General features: G+C 40.4%; 1 protein-coding gene across 1 annotated transcript; it reads right to left on the reverse strand.

The window, feature by feature from the left end:
• Positions 1 to 11,613: 11,613 nt before the first annotated feature.
• Positions 11,614 to 20,905, reverse strand: GJA1 (gap junction protein alpha 1). The gene is made up of 2 exons (XM_065834546.2): positions 20,623 to 20,905; positions 11,614 to 14,681 (listed from the first exon to the last, which is right to left on the reverse strand). Exon 2 carries the CDS (start codon positions 14,663 to 14,665, stop codon positions 13,520 to 13,522), a length of 1,146 nt encoding a protein of 381 aa, XP_065690618.1. The 5' UTR covers positions 14,666 to 14,681; positions 20,623 to 20,905; the 3' UTR covers positions 11,614 to 13,519.
• Positions 20,906 to 21,136: the final 231 nt, after the last annotated feature.

Genomic DNA, 21,136 nt, shown 5'->3' on the forward strand with positions numbered 1-21,136 from the left:
AGCGATGATGTTCTGCAGGTTATAGCGCCCTATACATTAAAGCCTTTTTTATACGTTGCTGCCTGATCAGACAGGAAATAGTGCATGGTACCAGGGGATAATTCACGTGAGTAAAGTTACTTGCATGCATATGCATGTGCAAAACTGGGGCTCCAGATGCAAAATACATCTTTTTCTAATCCCTGAGATATTCACTGTGTGTATGTCTATACACACATTGCATGCTTATTACTTTTTATTACTTTTAAAACTTAAAAATAAAATTGGCTTGAATTTAGTTTGAGGATTGGCACTGATCCAGGACAATTCTCTATTTAACTGAAACAGTTTGCCCACTGCTAATTTTAACACAAGCATTTTATTTTCTTAACATGGATGCAAATGGTAAGCACATTCTCCCTTCCTACCAGGAAGCCATGGAAGTTTAGCAGAAAGTCTCAGAAATAGCAATGTCCCAGATCTGGGGAGAGGCTCTCTTTGTCTGGGAAAAGGCATTTTTGAGAGATGCCTAATTTTCATACCTGTCTTTGCTACCTATGCAGGAGGGTGGGAGCTATTACAAAAGGCTCACACTGCAAGGAAATAACTTAGCGAGACACTGAGTCTAATTACCCAAGCCTTTCATTCCCTTTAACTTCAGAGAACACATAGAGGACCTGGCTCCCATTATGGCAGATGATGAAACTGAAAGTGCTACACCTTCAACTAGGAGCAGGGGGCAGAAAAGTAAGGGGTAATTGCTATGTATAGACAGTGCAGTCAGTCAGAGACCTTTAACCTGTTTATCTTTCCTTAATAAAGCTTTTGCAGTCTATGAAAGAACGCCTCTGTTATTCCTCACCAAGCTTCAGCACATGACCCAGCTTTTTCTACCATTCAAGGAATGTAATTTAAACTAGATTTAGACTCCTCTGCATGGCCAAGCGTGATGCCTACTGGAATGTTCAGCTTATGTGGAGTTGTTTGGTTCAGTTTAAATAAATAAATAGCATTAAAATCTAATCATGGAAAGTGTAGCTGTTAAAAATAGACTGAGGTAGCGCTCACCCAAAGTGTCAAGAAAAGGTATGTGCAGGAGGGCTACTGAGAGCAAATTCATCAAGTGCAGAAGCAACCAGACAACCAAAGCTAGTGAGATTTCAGGCACGTAAGCATCACCACTGAGTCTCTCCAGCTTGCAGTGGGAGTTCCCAGCAGGAGTTAGACCTGTTCTCTTTTTTTGCACTTCAGCAACCTACTCTCCCTTCACTCAGGTTCTCTGTGGGGACACAAGATCCTCATCAAGCTACTGGTGGTGAGCCTGGCACCCAGTGTGAAAACCACAATGTGCAATACTTCTCCACCTGTGAAGCAGGTGTTTAAAAATGAAGCAATATTAGAAAGGACTTTTACATTTTGTTTTGTTTGTAGCTTTTAATGCTGACTTTTGTCTGTCTGTGCCACAGTAAAACCTCAGTAAGCAAAAAATGTCATGAATCCAGACAGCAGACAATTCTGTCTCAAATTGTTCTCCCTTCTGCCCCTTTCTGCTTACTTTCTGTCATGAGCCTTAAACATGAAACTGTTATCATTCTTGATTAGGACATATAAGTCAATTAGGGCATTTAATGAAAAAATCTTATGAGACATATTACATATCAGGTTCCATGATCAGAGTGAGTTTTGAATATTTGTGAATATTCATGAATGGAAAAGAATATTCCCTCTGGTGCAACATATTTTGGATTTTCCAGGAGGCACCATGGGAACAGACAAGAGGGCTGGCCATGGTGCATCATGAAACCTTTAAAGTAGCCCAGCCAGGAGAGCCTAGTCCAGACAGCAGCTGCCACAAAGATATAGGGTAGCTTTTCCAAATGAGCACACTTCCTTTTTCATTAACATTTTCTGACGGAATTCCACTGAATTCTACTTTCCTTTTTGCTCCTGCAAAATTAAATGCCTACGGCAAAAAAAACTTTCTGACCAACTGTATTCAAGTGTACTAGGGCTTTTTGGTAATTGAATTTTTGTCTATGTGCTTTTGGCAGACAAATAATGATGCTGTCCATAGGGATGGCAGACAAGGTGGTCAGCCACTTGCTCCACCTGCACTGCACAGAGAACAGACCAATTCATGCATCTGGTTCTAAGCCACAAGGTTAGAGTGAGATTTGGTTTAAATTATTACTGATTGGAACTTGAGTTACAAGACTGATTTACACAAGAAATCTCTGCAGGAACTGACTGATCAATGGACAGATCCTACTGCTGTGAGGACCAGGTGGACATCCATATCCTTTCTCCAAAGGTGAGGTCTCCCTATATCTCAGCTAAGTCTACTTCTGCCTAACACTAGACATCTTCTTGTCCCCAAACCTTGCAATTTCCATACATAGGAAGATAAGGGATGGGAGTACAATCAGCATTTTTCAGACAGGAAATACAGCACTCCAGGTCATTCAGTCACAGACTGGAGATTTCCTGAGCCTTCTTCCAGTGACCTGCATCACTGTTTTTGGCTCAGACAAGTCCCATTTCAGATGTTAAGTGTCATGGATGACATCATGTTATCCTGAGAAATTTCACTAAAGACTTTAGAAAAAGTATGTCAATTTTAAGTTTTCCAGGACTGAAAAAAGGAAATCTATGGGAATGGGAAGTGAAAAATGTAAAATGGTGATAAACATTGCCTAAAGAAAGTTGTTTGAGACTTCCAGTGCATTCACTTGTAAATTTATTAAAGTGCCAAAGAGCATGCAAGTGTCATAAGAATAATTTCCCTGATACTTTAAAAACCTGCAAAATGAATCTTCCTTCTTTGTCCAACACATCTAACCATTAACAGACCAGTTACTCAATTTGCATGCTGCTGCAAATGGCCTATTTACATTTGATAGGAAACTCCTGAAAAGCTCACAGTTTGAAAAGCTTGTCTGAGTATGGCCCAGAGCAATGGCAAACAGAACAAAGAAGAGAAGAGCTAGTGGCATTTAAATATGAGATGCCACAGAGCACAGATGGGATCCAAGAGTGTAAGATGGGATCCAAGAGCATAAGTAAAACCTAAGAGAAGGAACAGTATGGAGGTCAGGCAGGTTTGCTGTGTGCAGCCCAGTGCTGTTCTCTGGGACTGCCCATCTCTGAGCCAGCAGCAACCTGGGCCAGAGCCTCCTGGTGACTCAGGGCTACAGGGTGTGACAGCTCCACCAGCTGTGCAGCCACACCGCTGTGGCACTCTGCCCCAGCCAGTAATATCATCTCTGTTGGACACACTGAGTCAGCCACAGCGTCGCTAGGATGTGGAAATCTTGCCCCCAAGCCCTAGGACTGGCTGTACCTTTGGAGAGCTGTACCATGATCAGCCTTGCTGGGTGCACCTGGCCACTGAGCGGAGGTAAAAAAGGAAGAAATGGCAGATAAATAATAAACAAAGCAGGGTCAAATGAGGGTCCAACAGGGAGTGACAGTGGGAAAACATAGCTGTATAAATGGTTTTGAAATTAAGAAGTCTGAATATGAAAAAAAAAAAAAAAAAAAGAAGTTTCCTCCTCATACCCTTGAACTGGACAGGATGCCTCAGCATGGCTGTATACTGCTCGGCAGAAACGTGAAGCAAACCACATTTGTCTGTTGAGATACGAATTCATTATATCATAGAATCATAGAATAATTTGGGTTGGAGAGGACCTTCAAAGGTCATCTAGTCCAACCCCCCTGCAATGAGTAGGGACATCTTCAACTAGATCAGGTTGCTCAGAGTCTCATCCAGCCTGGCCTGGAATGTCTCCAGGGATGGGGCATCTGCCACCTCTCTGGGAAACCTATTCCAGTGTTTCACCACGCTCATTGTAAAAGATGTCTTCCTCATGTCTAGCCTGAATCTTCCCTCCTTTAGTTTGAAACCATTACCCCTTGTCCTGTTGTAAGAGTCCCTGCTAAAAAGTCTGTCCCCATAATTCTTATAGGCCCCTCTTAAGTACTGAAAGGCCACAATAAAGTTTCCCTGGAGAGTGCACTGTCAGGCCCAGAGAAACCCCATGAGTTTCTGAAGACTCTTAAGCTTGGAGTTTCTCACCTCCAACACCTTCCACACTGTAATCTCAAATTCAAGAAGTTCCTTCATTGTTGCATATGGGAAGATCACGGAACACCTACTGTGCAACTCTTTCTTTTCAAACATCCGTTTCCTGGTTGTCAACTATTTTTCCTACACCACCTCTCATGTATCTGTGCCTAGTCACTCCCTTTCCTTCCTCCTGCTCTCAGACCTGCAGCTGCACCACTGTAAAAATAGCTGGCATGGAAGGTTAACTTCTCCTGCTAGAGAACTGAAACAGCTGTGGTTGTTCAAAATGTGGAACGTGCTGCTCTTCCCCAGCCCTATTCTTGCTTTGCTGCTTTTCCAAAACATTATTTCTTATTTGCAAATAGCTGTTTATTGTGACTGTGCTGATGAAACTGTTCTGATGCACCATGGGAAACACAAAAGGAAGCGTTTGGAGGTACTCTCATACTCTTGAGGTCATCTGCTGACTTTTCCTTAAGTAGTCCAGGAGTAGCTAAAAATATGCTGAATATAACACACAATATATTTCACCTAACGCAAATGGAATAAGCAGTAAAAATAAAAGCAAAGAGACTGAGTCCAAACCATCCCTCATCAGTAAAAACCTCATTCTGACATATGGTTATGTTTCTGGTTTTGTGTGATATTTAAATATAACAGAGAAGAACACCAATTAAAAATAAAAACAAAACAAACCAGAACACCGATCTTAAAATGGAGCAAAATCAAGGCATGTGGATGCATGTGTCCATTAACTGCATGGGAAGCAGAGTTACTTCTGCCTGATCACGACTTTTGAAATCCAGGCTCAGTATTATTCTTTAGATGACCATTAATTTATACTATGGTTTAAAATGGTATTTATGTGCCCTATTAAATCTCTATAAGAAACAAAAAAAAAAAAAAAAAGAAAAAGCAAATAAAGCACGTTAGCTGTTCTGCTGAGTAAATACATGCTAGTCAGCATATAAGTCTGGGGAAGAGAAAAATTATTAAAGTTCAGAAATACTCCAAGTTTTATTTATCCAAAATGTTCTGTTCCTTTGCACTGCTGTATTCACCATATTGAATGAGCTGCTACTGCTTTTTTTTTTTTTTTTTCTTCTCTTTTCTTAATGGAATAGCTTTGAAAAGGCTGTTTGCAAACTCATGTTGGGATGATAATCTCCAGCAATTGCCAAGCTGGTTTAAAGAGCAAGCTCCTGAACGTTCACAAGGACCTGTTGTGAGCATGCTGGAAATACTTGGAAAATACTTTAATCTTTAAGTTGTGGTCAGCTGGACTATCAATTACTGATGGTGTTCTCTGAATAAGTTGTTCCTCTGGAGTCTCAATAAAATCTATAGAAATCTATTCAATGGTATATTTATTATGTCTGCATCCTTTTGACTCCATCAAATGAAAGCTTTTTTTTGTTTGTTTGTTAAAAAGATAGATATATTCTAGTTGCATGAAGATGAAGACTCCATGTAATGAGAAAATCTACCTGTGATCTGCTGCCAGCTTGACTGAGACACAGTTCAAGGTAAAATGTGTTTAGAGATCTGAAGTAGTAGATTACCAGCAAAGAAAACATTCCTGTTTCCTTATCTTGGGAAGACTACTTTCCTGCTGGTGTGGATCCTCCTTCTGCATGAAGTACTAAAATATCCTTGTTCAGCATTTTCAGTTTCATCTTGTAGTGATAATGGAGGTTATGTATAAGTTCTGTGGCTGTTCAGATTCCCATTTTGGCTCCCACAGTGGGTAGTACTGGAGTTCACGCAGTATCGTAAGAGATGACTCCACAGCACACTAATTATAGAGGGTTTTCAAAGTACTTTGAAGATTAAAAGTGCTGTATCAGTGCAACTCAAGATATTATTTATATAGCATACATAATCATTAGTGGAAACCTAGCTTTGAATCCCTTTGGGACTAAGCTGGGAGGAAGATTTGGACAAGCTCCATGTCCTTGCACTTTCACTGCATCTGGTTAAGGTAGATAACTAGCATTCTGAGTTCCTCTGCTGTCTTCCTTAATTATGAAATACTATGAAAGTGATTGAAGCAAATGTGGACCCTATGAGGTGAGATACAAAATGACTCTCTAAGCTGTCAGCCAAAACTTATAGCAAACACCTGTGATATTCATTCTGAATGAAATTAACAAAATGAATTTGATCGTTCTGAATGAATGAAATAGTAGAAATATCAACTCATCAATTAATAGATAGTTAATGGAGCAGGATAATCTAAAATATTTGAATGTTCCTGACAACATGCAATGGAAAATAACCACTACAGAAAGCTTTTACTGTGTGAATCATTAAATACCTGTTGCATAAGTGATATGCAGAAAGGAAGTGGGTGGTGGGAGAAGATGGCTGCATGGGAGGAGTGGAGAATAAGAGAAAGGAGAGTAACAGAATACTACAGCTCCCAGCTGAAGCCTCAGCTAGAATGGAAGAAGGATGAATTTCTACAGTTTTCACTATCCTCCACGCAGAAATCCCTCCACACCTTTACAGCTAGACTTTGCAGGACAAGGAACAATGGCTGACCAGCTTGCCTCGATTCTGCAAGAAATCCTACGCAAAACAATCCAGAGCCACTCTCTCTACTCACACACCCTTTGGCAGCACTAACTGAACACTCAACGTACCACATAGTGATTGAGCGCTACAGACAGTGCAAAGTTGCCAGACCTAGGGGGTACCAATGACCAAAATGGAAGCAGAAGAAATTCCTCAGAGATCGTCCTAGACCTCACAAGGCCCATGGATTCATATTTGGATCTTCTGTGTCCTCCTGAAATAAAACAATAGGGACTTGAATAAAAGTAGGTACTAAGTCAGAACAGTGTTTTCATCTCACATCACTCAACAGAAACTCCTTGGATTCACCAGAAGTATGTCAGGTCTGATCAGGTAGGATTCTTGCCCAAGTAATATATCTTCCCCTCCACACACAAAACCCAAGTGACAATCTTACAGTTGCCTACATATTTAGCTTTCAAACAACTAGGATGAGTCTCCCAAATATATGACAGAGTACTCCCAGCAAAACACTTTGAAGTAATGATGCATAGATAAAAACTAGGGAAATTCAACGTGTAAGCAGAGCCTTTGTTTTGGAGAGACCTCCCTGTGGAGAGTGTCCTATTATATGTAAATACCACTGAGAATAGCATGCAAATATGGTCATTATTGAAGGTTTGAACTCTTACAGAACAACTTCAATTTTGAGCCAAGCTACTTCAGTCTTCAAAGGCAGCAAACTCTATGACTCAGCAGAAGCTGAGACTGAAAATTCCTGTTTCAGCAAGGACCGGTGGTTTTAAGATGCTAAAGTAACCAGAGTCTTTTCTAATCCCTTAAGCTATTTTCCATGCTGTTTTCCTGTTTTGTTAGTTGCAGACATGTAGAAGAGGACTACTGCATATTCCATGATTGCACCGTTTCGTTATCAATTGTAATCATATTTCCTTACATATTTGGGGCTGCTTATGATTTCCGCTACAGAGCTTATATAATAGATGGAAAAAGAAGGAGGAAAAGGAGGATGCAGAGACTCCTACCCAAGCAAAACCCACAGAAGAGCTAGTGAGAACAGAGGTGCATTCAGCGTCATGGAAAAACTGCTCAGGTATTTGGGATACAACAAATTTTTAACTAGGACAAGGAGAGGCAAAGTGAGGATTGCATTCCTCAGCTGCCCAACCCAGCAGAGTTAGACCCATGTTATACAGTACTCCACACTCCCTTATGTAGTCCTGGGTAAACTTGACATGGACATCACAAAAATGTGTTTCATTACATTCACAGGGTTCATGTCTGTTTGTGAAAAAAGCAAACCCTTAGATTACTTTTCATAAATTTGCCTCTGCACTGAGTTACACTAAAAAAAAGTTGTGAGGAAGTAGTATGATTACACATATTCCAGTGGCACCGTTCAAGACTTAATAGCTTATAACCATAAGCTTTCCCTTTGCAGCTATATTAATGAAAATTGGATGTCATAATATCTCTTTCTGGATCCAGTCTGCTTATGTCTGAAACTGACAGGAACTCTCACACTCATTTAAATGACTGAAACCCTGGAACTCATGTAAGTATTCTCTCTCAGTTCTAATGGCAAGTATGCAGCTGCGGTCTAGGCTTGCTTGAAGGAGCAATTTAAATGTCTGAACATTTTCCCTTTTGTATTAGTCTAAACTCACATGCTTCATTTTGTTATGCACATTTCCTCAATATAGCAGCAGAGACGCAGCCTTTTCAAGTGACGGGAGAGTCCACAGTCACCAGAATGCTATTACTTTTGACTGGTTGACTCCATTGACAACTGTGTATTACTAACCCAGTACAGCCTGTCCCAGATCCTCTGCCACTGGTTTTAGAGTCACACTTCTTCAGCACTTCAAAGGAGTTATCACAAAACGATCGCTGTAAAAACATGTCTGTCTTTGCCCAAGGTGCCTTTGCCTTGCAAATTTCAGCAAGCTAGATGCAGCATTTTGGCTACCATGAGAAAAGAGTGAGGGCAGCCATTTTGGAGACAGTTGCTCTTACCAGATTACTGAGCGGCTGTCTCTATTTAAACAGTTTCTAGACATACTACCTGTAGATAATGCTTACCATGTATACATGCAGAGTGTCTGTATTGATTCATATGGTCTCCTGGTAATGCTGTACATTAGGAAGTATTTAAGACAAGTCTGAGACAAACATTCCTTTTTGTGTCTATCAAAATACCTTTTAAATAAGTTCAGGAACCAATAAGCTCTTCCTGTGATCTAGTGATGTGCTAGCATCATGTAATTTTCATCTGACACACTTTCCAGGACTGACAGAGTCTGGGTGTGAATATGTCCTTGGGCAAAGGCAAAAGCAGGTAGTTTAAGCCAGGGAAAGGCTGTCATCTCTTCACAGAGCTGTTTGTACAGCCCTGTGTTTCTGAAGCTATTATGTTACAATAAACTAGAATAAAATGGAGGACCCTTGCATAGTTTCAAGGGCCTGTGCCAGAGAATACATCGAAATAGTGATTTCTCACACATTGATTATGCTCCTGACCTTATTGTCTATGTTGGCAGTGGAAATGAAAGTAATGCAGTAGTAGCTTCAACAGCTCTGTGCCATCAGAAGATTGTATTTTTTTTCCAGAGAAAACGTCAAGGACCATGCACCCCACGTCAGTTGTCAGAGTCCTCTGGGAGATATAACTGCAAATGGATGGAGTGAATAGCATGAGAAGGAAAGTAAGACATCTTCAGGAGGTTATGATCAATCTCATTATTTGTACAATACACTGTGTGAAAAAAATAAAACCAAACAAAACAAAAAAAACCAAAAACCTGTATCTCAGAGGTAGTCCACGAGCTCAGCAGAAAGCCATAATTCCAGGTTTGGATTAGTAGTAACAGAGAGAAAAAGTTCTATAGGAGGCAAGTAAATCCTATTTTCTGCCCTATTTTGTTTAACTTTTGGAAAAGAGAGCAGTAGTAATCATGGAGGAATTACAAGAAGAATTAGAAGTAGTCTGATCTAGTGGGGTAGAAACAGCTGCCAGCAAAACTGAAGGAAGTTTTGCTCTGACATACCCAGAACTTCACATTAACCAGTCAAGGTAACTTAAGATCTGGATCGACTCCCAGATATGAGTTGCTAAACTACCTCTTACATCACTAATGCCTTTTTTTTGTTTTTTTTTCTTGAATCAATACCAAGAGCAGAGAAATTTGAGGGAAACACCAGCACAGTAGCAATGCACTGTCAAGCCGGTTGTGCTATGTAGCACAACAGCACTGCAGACAGCTGTGGTTCTGGAACAGTGAGATGAGTACATAATTTAAAAATGACCAATTTCGAGGGGTGTGACAGTTACACTCTGAGTTTGTTCTGGTTCTCAAGCTATTACTGTAGTGTCCACTTTAAATATGGAAATTTCCTTTCAAAGTTAAGAAATTACCTTTAGTGTGCGCTCACTGTGTTTAAAACAACTTGAAATTACACGATCTGCATATAGATTTTAGACTGTCTGTAACTTGTCCTTCTAACTTTGTTCTTTACAAACATTTCAAATTACTGGTGCAGGGTGGGGTCCTTAGGATGAATTTGCCCTTTTTCAAAGTACTTCTATACAAAACACGAACACAAAGTTTTAAAACATAACAAGTTTTGAATTTGGGTTTTCTTGCTGTTCTGTTTGTAACCCTGCTTTTGTTCTCATTACCTTCAGAGACGTATATTTTTAAAATATATTTTCCAGTGTGAATTCAGTATCTAACACATCCTCCTACAGGAGGAGCTGTAGACAGTGCAGCTCCTGATGCAGAGACACACTTGGAGAAAGCATACAATGAATATGATGAATTGCACACAAAATTATGTCCCGTTGATGACTTTGAAGTGTGTAAGAAATACACTCCACAGAAATAAATCTAGGTGGAAGAAATGGCCCATGGAATGTCTCTACCCTACACACAGACACATATACACTACCATGAAAAAGCCATTCAGAGAGCATTGGTGCTGAAGCACTAACTTATATCAATTATCCGAGATGCCCCAAAGAGCTGAGTCCTTAACTTGGGAGGTACGTGACAATCAGGAGTCTAGGAGACACTAGATTTTGTCTCAGGGTGAATCCTTCTCTGGATGTTGTTGTATCCACCTTTCCAAGGGCATGATCTTCACAAAATGCTTGGAATGCCCTTCCCTTTGTACAGATGAACTAGAAGAAAGCAGCTTAAATATGACTCATAGTTATTATTTAAGGAATAGCACAAGGAGTCATTCCTTGTACTTGTGTAGTATATCTCAGGGCTGTAAATACACTACAACTGTCCTGCTTATTTTTCCCGTTCTTTACTAATAGGAAGGGGAAGAATTTGGACTTAAAGTGACAAGCAAATTTGAAGAAAGCTGTATAATAACTGCATGACTATCATATTTTGATTTTTCAAATAAAAAATGAGTTGAACCACCTTTCATTTAGAGGACAATGCTACAAAGCCAAGCACTGTATGTCTTCACTAGTGACAGGGACCTAAATGGTAAAGCATTAAACAGTAGGCGAAATCCCAGCCTTATCAAATCAGTACCTTTCTCTCATTGACTCTGAAGGAAGGAGGATTTCATTCCAGAAATTAAAACTGTCAGTCAAGCAATCTGATTACATGAGGAAAAGTAAACTAGAGGCAACGATTTCATAATGCTGAATCTAGGCCGTTTACAAAAATTGCTTGAAAAATTATGTTATGCTATCTTTTCTATAATAGCTTGCAAATATCTATTTTCTGAGGCTCATGGCGAGATTTGAATTACAGTAGTTCATGCTGAGCTTCACTTTGTTTCAGGAGTGGCACACATGCTGCTTGTTTTTCCAGTGTTGTGAGGGTATCTGAATCTGGTCCTGTGAAATTTCAGTTCAAAGCAAATCCAGATGGATTAAATCAAGAGTACTATTAAAATGTAGAGTGACTGGGGAAAAATGAAGAGGGAAGAAAGAAGTTTGGATTCTAAGACTGAAACAAAAGATATATATGGACATATAAAACAGTAAAAGACAATTAGAAAATATATTTATACTAAATTAAAACTTTATTGACTAATGTTCTCCAGACAACATGATCTGACGGACTATGGTTGCATACATGCAATGAAGTTGAACACAACAGTAGTTTAACATGGAATGTCAAACAAATTAATATAATGTATTACATGAAAACATTTATCGTGTTGCTGCAAAATGAAACCAAGCTATGTATTTCCTTGGTCAATTGGTGACTTCAGCTAAGAGGCTTTGCATTTGAAGAAACTGGTAAATTTCTTTAGCATATATTTCAAATAAATTAGCTAGAATTGTACTCTTTAAAAATCTTTTCAACTTCACTTGCATTTCAAACAAAATCTCAGTGTAAACACTAAAGTTGCTAGAGCCATCTAGAAAGACCTGTCAAACTCAGAGTGGACATTACAGTTCAGTAAATGTGACTATTTAGAACAAGAAAAATACCAGTTACTGCAAAAGTCATGTAGGCATATCTTATTATTAATCCAGCACAAAGCATTTCTTCTAAGTTTCTCACATAAAAGACTAAAGCTTGCTTACAGTACTACATCTTCTATCATTCAAGCATCATTATTACCTATCAGGGAGATTGGCTAGATGACCTAATGGGTCTTTTCCACCACTACCTTCTACAAAAGAAAATCATTCATGCCAGCAAGAACTTGGTTCGCTACATCTTGGGCGTGATCCTGTAGCCTTCGTTCAGGCAAAACTCTCACTGACATAAAAGAGAGATTTTCCAGAGCAAGACATCCAGGATTAGGCCCTTTTTATTTTTTTATTTTTTAAAAAAGCATCCATTTAGGATACATGGAAAATATAGAATTAAAAAAAAAAATATAATGACATGTGCTTCACTTGCATTGAAGGAATCAGAGAATGTAAACACCATAGTGGCCCACATCTTCACAATATCCATGAGAAAGTGTCAGCTGCAAGTAATCCGTGTGCATTTATTTCTCAACGTATGCCTCTGAGAGTGTTTTCTACATACCTTTAACTCTACCTCCACACACAAATGTACACCTTTAATACACATAAAGGTGTGACAAAATTCACTAAAGGCAGTTGCTTGCCCATCTTAATGCTTAAATCTGCTAATGGCAGCAAACTGGGGTTTATGTGACGCTAATTAGACTGTACGTGAGCAGCAGGACACAAATATCTCCGTGGGCAAGAGAGTGTGGTTGCCGGTTCTACAAGTGTGAAGTCATCCCACTTACGCACATCACGAAATCTACCTGCATGAAGGGCTGGAAAAGCAGGTGACCAAAGTATTTCTTGGTGGGCCATGTCTGAAATATCAGCTGAATGATTCAAAGGCTGTAGATTGTCCTCACAGGAGCCTTTCAGCAACCTGGAGGACACATAGGAAAGTTTACCTTCAAAGTGCACTTTCTAAGAATGGAATGTTCTTGACAGGGAAATGATCAGAGGCAATCCTGGCCTGTTTGCTGGTTGAATAGGAAAAATGTGTTCATCTTCAGGCAGCACTTCACCCTGACAAATGTGAGTTCAGTTATTATTGGGTTTTAGTATTAAAGAAGATTCTTTAGAAACAAACATGATAGCACACACATACACTCAGATATTTACAGCCTTTCTAGAAAAACAACCCCCTACCTTAGTACTGACTACCTTTTTCCTTTTTTTTCTTTTTTTTTTTTTAGTATTTAAATTCTTTAAACCAGCTACATTAAATACCAATGTGTACTGTACCACCCCACACCAACCCCACATCCCCCCGCCAAAGAACAGCAAGCATTTTAAAAGTTTGTTCGCTTGTTTGTTTTTATGATTGTTAAAATCTCCTGCTTGAGACTGTTAAGTACCACCTCCACTGGAACAAGATCAGCACTGACTGCATCTTCCAATGCACGTCGTTTCATAGTTGAGTAAGTACTGCAGCTAGAAGCTTAGATCTCCAGGTCATCAGGTCGAGGCCTGCTGCTGGCTCGGCTGCTGGCTCTGCTGGGAGGCCTCTGGTCCACAATGGTGAGGGGTTGCAGCTCATGTCCCGACGTCATTTTTTTAGTGTTCTGGTGCTCATCGGAGAAGTCGAAGGGCTGAGCATGCGAGTTGGAGATGGTGCTGCCAGCCTGCCCCATTCTGTTCTGCTCCGCACTGTAGTTGGCCCAGTTTTGCTCGCTGGCTTGCTTATTGTAGTTACGACAGGAGGAATTGTTCCTGTCTCCAGTGACGAGCTTGTACCCTGGGGGAGACATGGGAGACAAGGGGGCGGTCGGTGAGGAGCAGCCATTGTAATAAGCATATTTGGGGGATCCACAGTCCTTGGAAGGGCTCATGGCACCGCTGTGGGAGTAGGGGTCTGTTTTCCCTTTCACACGATCCTTGACACCCTTGAAGAACACGTAGAAAAGCTCAATGATGTTCAAGGCAAGAGACACCAAGGACACAACCAGCATGAAGAGGATGAAGATGGTTTTCTCAGTTGGACGGGAAAGGAAACAGTCCACTCTGTGCGGGCATGGATCTCTCTCACAGGTGTAGATGGCATTCAGGCTAAACCCATAAATGTACCACTGTATCAGCAAGAAAGCCACCTCGAAGACAGATTTAAACAGGATGCTGATGATGTAAGTACGGAGCAGTCCCCCACGCATCTTCACTTTGCCATGCTCTTCGATCCCATACTTGAATTTCTTAATTTCTATTTGCTTGAGGTGCATATCCACATTCACGCCATCATTTTGGACCACCTTGAGCTCTTCTTCTCTTTTGTTCAGCTTCTCTTCTTTCCTCATTACATAGAACACATGTGCCAGGTACAAAAGGGTAGGTACAGACACAAATATGATCTGCAGAACCCAGAAGCGCACATGGGAAATGGGGAAGGACTTGTCATAGCAGACGTTCTCGCAACCAGGCTGTTGAGTATTGCACCGGAAAGCAGACTGTTCATCTCCCCAAGCAGATTCGACCGCTGTCCCCAATAGCAAGATTCGGAAAATGAAGAGGACAGACAGCCACACTTTCCCTCCTGCAGTAGAATAGGCTTGAACTTTGTCAAGAAGTTTTCCCAAGGCACTCCAATCACCCATCTTCACAGGATGCTGGCTAAAGAAAGACACAAAGAAAAAAAATAGTGATGGTTAAGACAGAAATGTAATACCTTTGACACACTGAATCACAGATCGGTGCTAACAGGTTTGTTCTAATTAATGCGTTTTCCACAATCTGAAGACAAACCAGAGATTTAGTTAGTCTGCAGGTGGAGTACGAAGTCAGGGCAACTAAAAAGAGAAAGTAATATATATGTCTCAGACCTCAATGAAAAAAGAGGTTTCAAATTTCACTCCAGTTTTCACGAAGTTCATGACAAACCCTCAGCTGCCCCTGTGGCTGCCTCAGCTCGCTTGGCAGTGGCGGCCTCAGTTCAATGGTCTACACCTGCCTCAGGCTGAAAAGAGCTGTGACACATGGCTGAGGCAGGGTATGGAAGTATGTAGTGGCACTGCCTGCATATGCTAGGAATAAATGAAAGGTTTCTCTCCGTCTGGATCATTCACGGTAATTTTTATGTTCACTCTTTAAGAGAAGAAGAAAGCAAAAGGTTATACTAAGTTAATGTTAAGGTTGGATACCTAAAATTTTATCATTGCAAAACGTGTGCTACTTTTCCTACAGCAACATTAAACTGAGCTCTTGGATATCACTATATTATGTGTTCTACATTTAAGATTATCATTCCTAATCATGCCAAGTTTATACTATCCTCAACTTCAGAAAAAACTTGCTCTCTAAATAAAGTTTATGCATTATTATTTGTAGCATGAAGATCAAAGTTAGAATTCATTACCTATACTTTCATGAAGGAACCAAAACTAGTAAATACCTGACGCACAGCTAAGCTCATGTTACCATACTGGATGAAGTGGATTCCTGTTTATCTGTGGCCTGCTTAATTTATTCTAGTTTCTGCTTTGTATTTGCATCTTTTTCTATTTAAATTCCTTTGCTTGGTTTTGAAAGGAAAAAGATTTAGCAAGGGAAAAAAGGTAAATGAGCTCTTTCTGATTTTAAGGCAACTCCTGGCATGCAGTTTGCATTCAAAGTGTTGAACACGGGCAGTTTAAATTGTCTCTTGACTTGAGCTTGAAAGTGTGCACTTCTGGGACACAGGCAGCTTCCCACAGATATCTGGAAATACACAGGATGACATAAAAGTAATGAAATGGCTTCCTCGATGTTCTGGATTCCTAGGAAAAGCAAAGTGCACCACAGGATTTTTATCAACTGGAGAATGGTAATCCTCTCTACACAAGAACTTGCTTTTTAACTTGCCTGACATGAACAAGCATGTGAAATTGGGCTCTTAAAATGAAAAATAATCACAAAGTTTCCCTTTTAAAGTAGATGCTGCTAGGTATAGGTATTTGTTCCGTGCATGCTGAGTAATCCCTTCCTGGTATTAATAGTTTTGATGATGTCCGAATGATTTCCTCCCCATCGCATCATGGATATATTCCGTAGTGAAGGTCATTTATAGAAAAAGTCCTTTTTGGCTAATTCATAAAATAGGAAATTTTAGCACCACAGAGATTTTCTTTCAAGAAGCAGTGAGTCACTGGAAACACAAGATTATAAACCTGGCAAACTCAATCATAACAATAGATGCCAAATAAAAACATGCCGTTCCTGCCATCGGAAAGAGTCTGAGAGAATAAAGGGAGACAAGTGTTTAAAGTACTCGCTCCGATAGCTCCAAGATGCCAATTATCTTTGAACCCCTGCAAAATATCCCAGGGCCATTTCCTGAGTCCGCTTAGTCAGCTTGCTCTGAAGTTCACCTACCACTGTGTGCGGACCCTTCCTCATGCAATTAATTGTTCACATGAGCAAAGCCCCATCAAAGGATTAGGCCTGCTTCAGACTTTTAAGTCTGGAAGCCTCTGCTGGGAGGAGGAGTACCCAGCCTGTTTATCTCTGACACATCCCTTCAGCCATGCCTAGCTTTCATCCTTCCTGGGAAAAGCGAGTTTGTCTTTATGGGCTGGAGGTGGCAGGGAAGGAGTCAAGCGCGGAGGTCTCTGGAAAGGCTGGAATGAAATGTGTCCACGTTCCTCCTCAGGCTGGGATTGTTAAAACAGAGAACAGCCTGTAACTATACAACACGTGAAGTTTGTTTTAAAAGCAAGCTACTTACTCCACGTCCCAGAAGTGGAAGTGGACAGAAGGAGCCTTTTTCAAGTAACAGCTTCTTGATTTAATTAGCTTTCCGATGATTTGAAACTACAGCATTAACAGACTTTCCTCAGACTCCACGTATTTTTTACTGTCTAAATGTTATTTCAGATTGAAAGTTTGATTAACAAAACAGAGGACCTGTTATTCCTAGGCAGTTATGTGCTGTTTGTTTTTTAATTACACTCACTCTGGTCCATTAATGTGATGTGAGTTACTTCAGTTTTGACCTAGTTAATCCCACACCTGCAATATTTTGAGAATTTACTACCTATTTTTTAATTTGCTTCAGCATGCAAAATTGCCATGTTTCATTTATGTCCTCTGGCAATATAAACTCCAGGAGGAAACATTCCATGCTTGAATTACTCATACGTAGTTTTGAAATGCAACTTTTTTTAAAGAGATCAGTTACACACTAGCCTTTGCCAGTGATAAAAAACCCCACATCAATCCAAAACATTGTGCTGTTAATCAGATAACCTTGTGGTGGCACAAATATATAATTCCTTTGCTTAAGTGGATTCTATTGCTTTACGAAACACAGTACTTTGATTTGTTGTAGAGAACATTCATTCGTCAGATCTAACTTGTTTACTTTCAGGACACTGAAATACCATTTTTATTAACGGATTACAATATCTGTTTACTAGGTATAAAAAGAGGTTTTGTATCAAACAGTTATTTAAGTAATCTAGCTTTGCAAATAGTTCAAAATGGACGGAAGATAACCTTTAAAAATAGTTCTTCAGCATTCTGGACCTCTTTTAACAGTTCCAAACACCTTTAAATGGGTCTACTGACTGACACGGGTTGACCTGACTGATTGGTACAATTTCAGTACTTCAGGAATTTAAGGATATGGCTGATGATGAGTACGTGTGTTTCATGAGTTCTTACTGATTATTACTTTACAGGATTATAACCTTCTTCTGAGACAGACTAATGCTGGTCTAGTAAATGCTTTAAAAGATGGATTTCTTCCAGGTCCTACTGCGTGTGGGTAAAGACAGGAAAAAAAGCCATAGAGCAGCAGGAGATAAGACAGCATTCATCGGCATGAGTTTTAGATGACCGCATATATAAGAAATTTGATTTGTAAGCCACAATTAAGAAATTCTAGAACTATTTTTTGTGGACGGCATTCATCATGTCATCTGGTTCATATTTTCCAGGAAGACTAATGCAAACTCAGTGCTGTGGTAACATGCCCAGGTCTGACTATGGTGTTAGAGGGTCACGTACTAGTGGAGGGAAGAGCAGTAAGGCTCAGAGCATGATCTAAAACGGGATTTTGCATTTGAAGCAGTTGGGAAACAGGCCAAAGTTTTGGGTTTTCTACCTTTCCTGCCTTTTTCTGTGTGCTCACACATATATAAATAACCAACAAAAGATTCTGGACCTTGAACATCAATCAGCTTGAGTAGATCCCAGAAGCAACCAGCATTGCAGTGAAAACAGCTGAGATGTACAACTGATGGGGTTTAGATGAGTAGGATTAGGGAAGACTAGTTTTCCGAAATCTTACAAAAATAATCAAATGTCTTTCAGACATTCCCCTGCAAAGGTATAGTTAATTTGTAGGTCTGCAGATGAGCTTCAGTTCATTTCATCCACAGGACAAAGATTACACACTAAATGGTTGAAGTAACTAGAATTTAAAAGTGTCACAACTGTGCACATTTTTCATTGTCTGATAGTATTGCTGGTGGTCAGCCACTAGTGGATCTACCCCATAGCCTTTGACCCTCCTGCGTTGTATCCTCTCCAAATAATTTAACTCTAAAGCGTAGCTGCAAAAGGACCCAAAGTAACCATAGGCACTTTGTTAGACATTCTCTGGCTGTACAAGTCAGGTCTACCCTCTATGTTAATGCCTGGATCCAATCCTCTCCTGACTCACTTTCGAATTACAAGAAGAAGCACTGAATTTCCTGAGGGGGCCTCGGGCCCTCTGATGTTCCTGCTTGCAGATTTTGAAATCTGTATTTCTAAAACATACGTGTGGCATGAGCACCATACCAGCTGCCCCTATGTGAGATAAATTCGGTGGGTAACATGGGGAGGAGATACCAGAGACAGGGCGAAAGAGAGCAATGTGTCTGATGAAACACATACATTGCTCAATGTCATCTAACCTTCCTTATTGCCCACAGGAATCCTTAGCCTAAACCGATGTTCATTTCAGAGACAACAAATAAATCTTTCAGGCTTGCATAATATGAGAGCGGAGATAACTTCACAGTGTTGAATCTGTTTGTGCTGCTGTGTGCGCATTCAGATTTATGTCACAAATCAAATCCCATGTCCCTTCCTTCCCTCTCCTGAATTCAGCCTCCTGCTTGCTCCTCTCCCATTTGTATGCTTGTTAGGTATCATGGGTCAGTGCCAGTGTTTGGCTTTGAAGTTTTTGAAGGAAACACTTCAGTAAACATCCCAAAGACTAGAGGCTTAAATTCTGCAGTGTAGTGTGCTGTCCAGATGTTAAAAATGGCAGGATGAAAGCTTCACGCAAGTTCTCCAACTTGCTCCCTGTGTGTGCGCACACACACAGAAGTCAGGCACAAGGGGTCTGTAGCCCATTTTTTGGTGCTGTTACCAGGGCTTTTCACCATAAATCTCACATATAAGATCTAAATTAATTTCTCAGACAAAATATGTCACTTCACAAGGGTTGCTGGTTATCTCAAGGCAAAATGTGAGGACATATGTAAGCACACAATATTCTTGTTCAAGAGGAGAACGTGTTACTTGATAAGATAGACTCTGTGCTTCGTTTTTCAGCTGAAGGCTTTTTCCTGCCTCCTCGTGTTGCTCTTTAACTGCTGGCAAGCAGCAGGCAACAATTGCTATAAGGAATGACTCCAAGTCTTGCAGTGTAAAAAGCTTTTTAGTTCTCCAAGAGATGCTGCTCAACCATTTTTTTCCTCTGCATGTTGGTATTTAAGCCTTCAAGGTAATATAAAGGGAATGTGTCATAGTAGGATTATGACACATATTGTAGATATTCTTGAACAGTTCTTCCTAGACAACTTTCATTTATATCCACCCAAGACTTCCACAGACATTGCCAACGTGGTAAGGCATATCATGATATCTCACATTCCTTCTCTAAAATCCCTCGCCGAGGTTGCTAAAACAGAGTAACTATATACAAACCAGGTTAAAAATCCATAGCCCACGTCTGGATTTTATCACATCTATTTTAAAAGAAAAGGGGAAAACTTATCAGGAAGACCACGTGAAAGTCACCACTTTAGTAGCTGCAGCTTTTAACAAAGCACCTAATTAAGAACCTTGCACTGCACAAACTATTAGGCATCCATCAGGATTTCCATATGAAAGCAAAATGTGTGGGGCAGAAATGGGACAAACTCAGAACAAGGTCTCCCTGTGAGTAACTTCTGATGCAATGTCGGTACAACAGAGGAGACAGAAGCGCACCTCGGTTTTTTCTTTAAAAGAGCTCTTTTGGGCTGAGACCAGTACAGAGGAGCGATTCCACCCAAACACCAGCAACAAGTCTGCAAGTCAGCCCTGCAGTTACCCACTTCACCGCAGTTTCTCCCTCAGTAGAACAAGGTTAGAAGTTGTAAACGTGTGGTAGTTGAAGTAATGTATAGAAATGTGACAAAGGAAAGCACAGAATTCCTGCAAAATTGAATTGAGCACTTTAAGAGAACTTACACTTTTATAGATGTATGTTTTTAAACAAGTTCAACCATTAGCTCAATAACACAAAATTCTTCGAATGAAAAGTGTTTTCAGAAAAAGTGATACAGAAAAAGATGAAAAACGAAAACTTTCAACTTACCCTTGCTGATCAGCAGTGAAACTGGATCAGAATACTTCTTTGGAGGGTTAAAAGTAAAATGGAAGAGCACGTTCAGGCACTGAGACCTGTCTATTTAAACTTTAAAAGTCTACTCCTGTTTTGTATTTTTCATCCTTCCTTCCCCACTAATGAAAGAAAACTGCTGATACCTCGTAAAAGTTTTTTCTAAGTTGGAACACTGGGAGAGCTTTTAACAAGTTTTCAAGGCTCTGACTGTGAGGAGGAGGGGAGAAGGAGGGGTGGCAGCCCAGGAGGAGGGGCGCGCTGCAAATGGAGAGGAGGAAGGTGGGGGAGGAGGGAAAGAACTGAAGGCACAGCAAAAACCAGCCCGGGGAAAAGGGGAGAGCGAAGGCGTGAAAGTCCACTCTTGCTGATGTAACAAAACAAATATCGGGGCAGTCAGCACCCACCCCTCCCTGTCACTGAGTGCACCTGGGTGGCACTTCATCCGGATCTGGGCTTGCCCGGGGCAGATGAAACAACTTAAGCTCTC

This window comes from Patagioenas fasciata, chromosome 3, assembly GCF_037038585.1.
Source record: "Patagioenas fasciata isolate bPatFas1 chromosome 3, bPatFas1.hap1, whole genome shotgun sequence".
In the NCBI taxonomy this organism is placed as follows: domain Eukaryota; kingdom Metazoa; phylum Chordata; class Aves; order Columbiformes; family Columbidae; genus Patagioenas; species Patagioenas fasciata.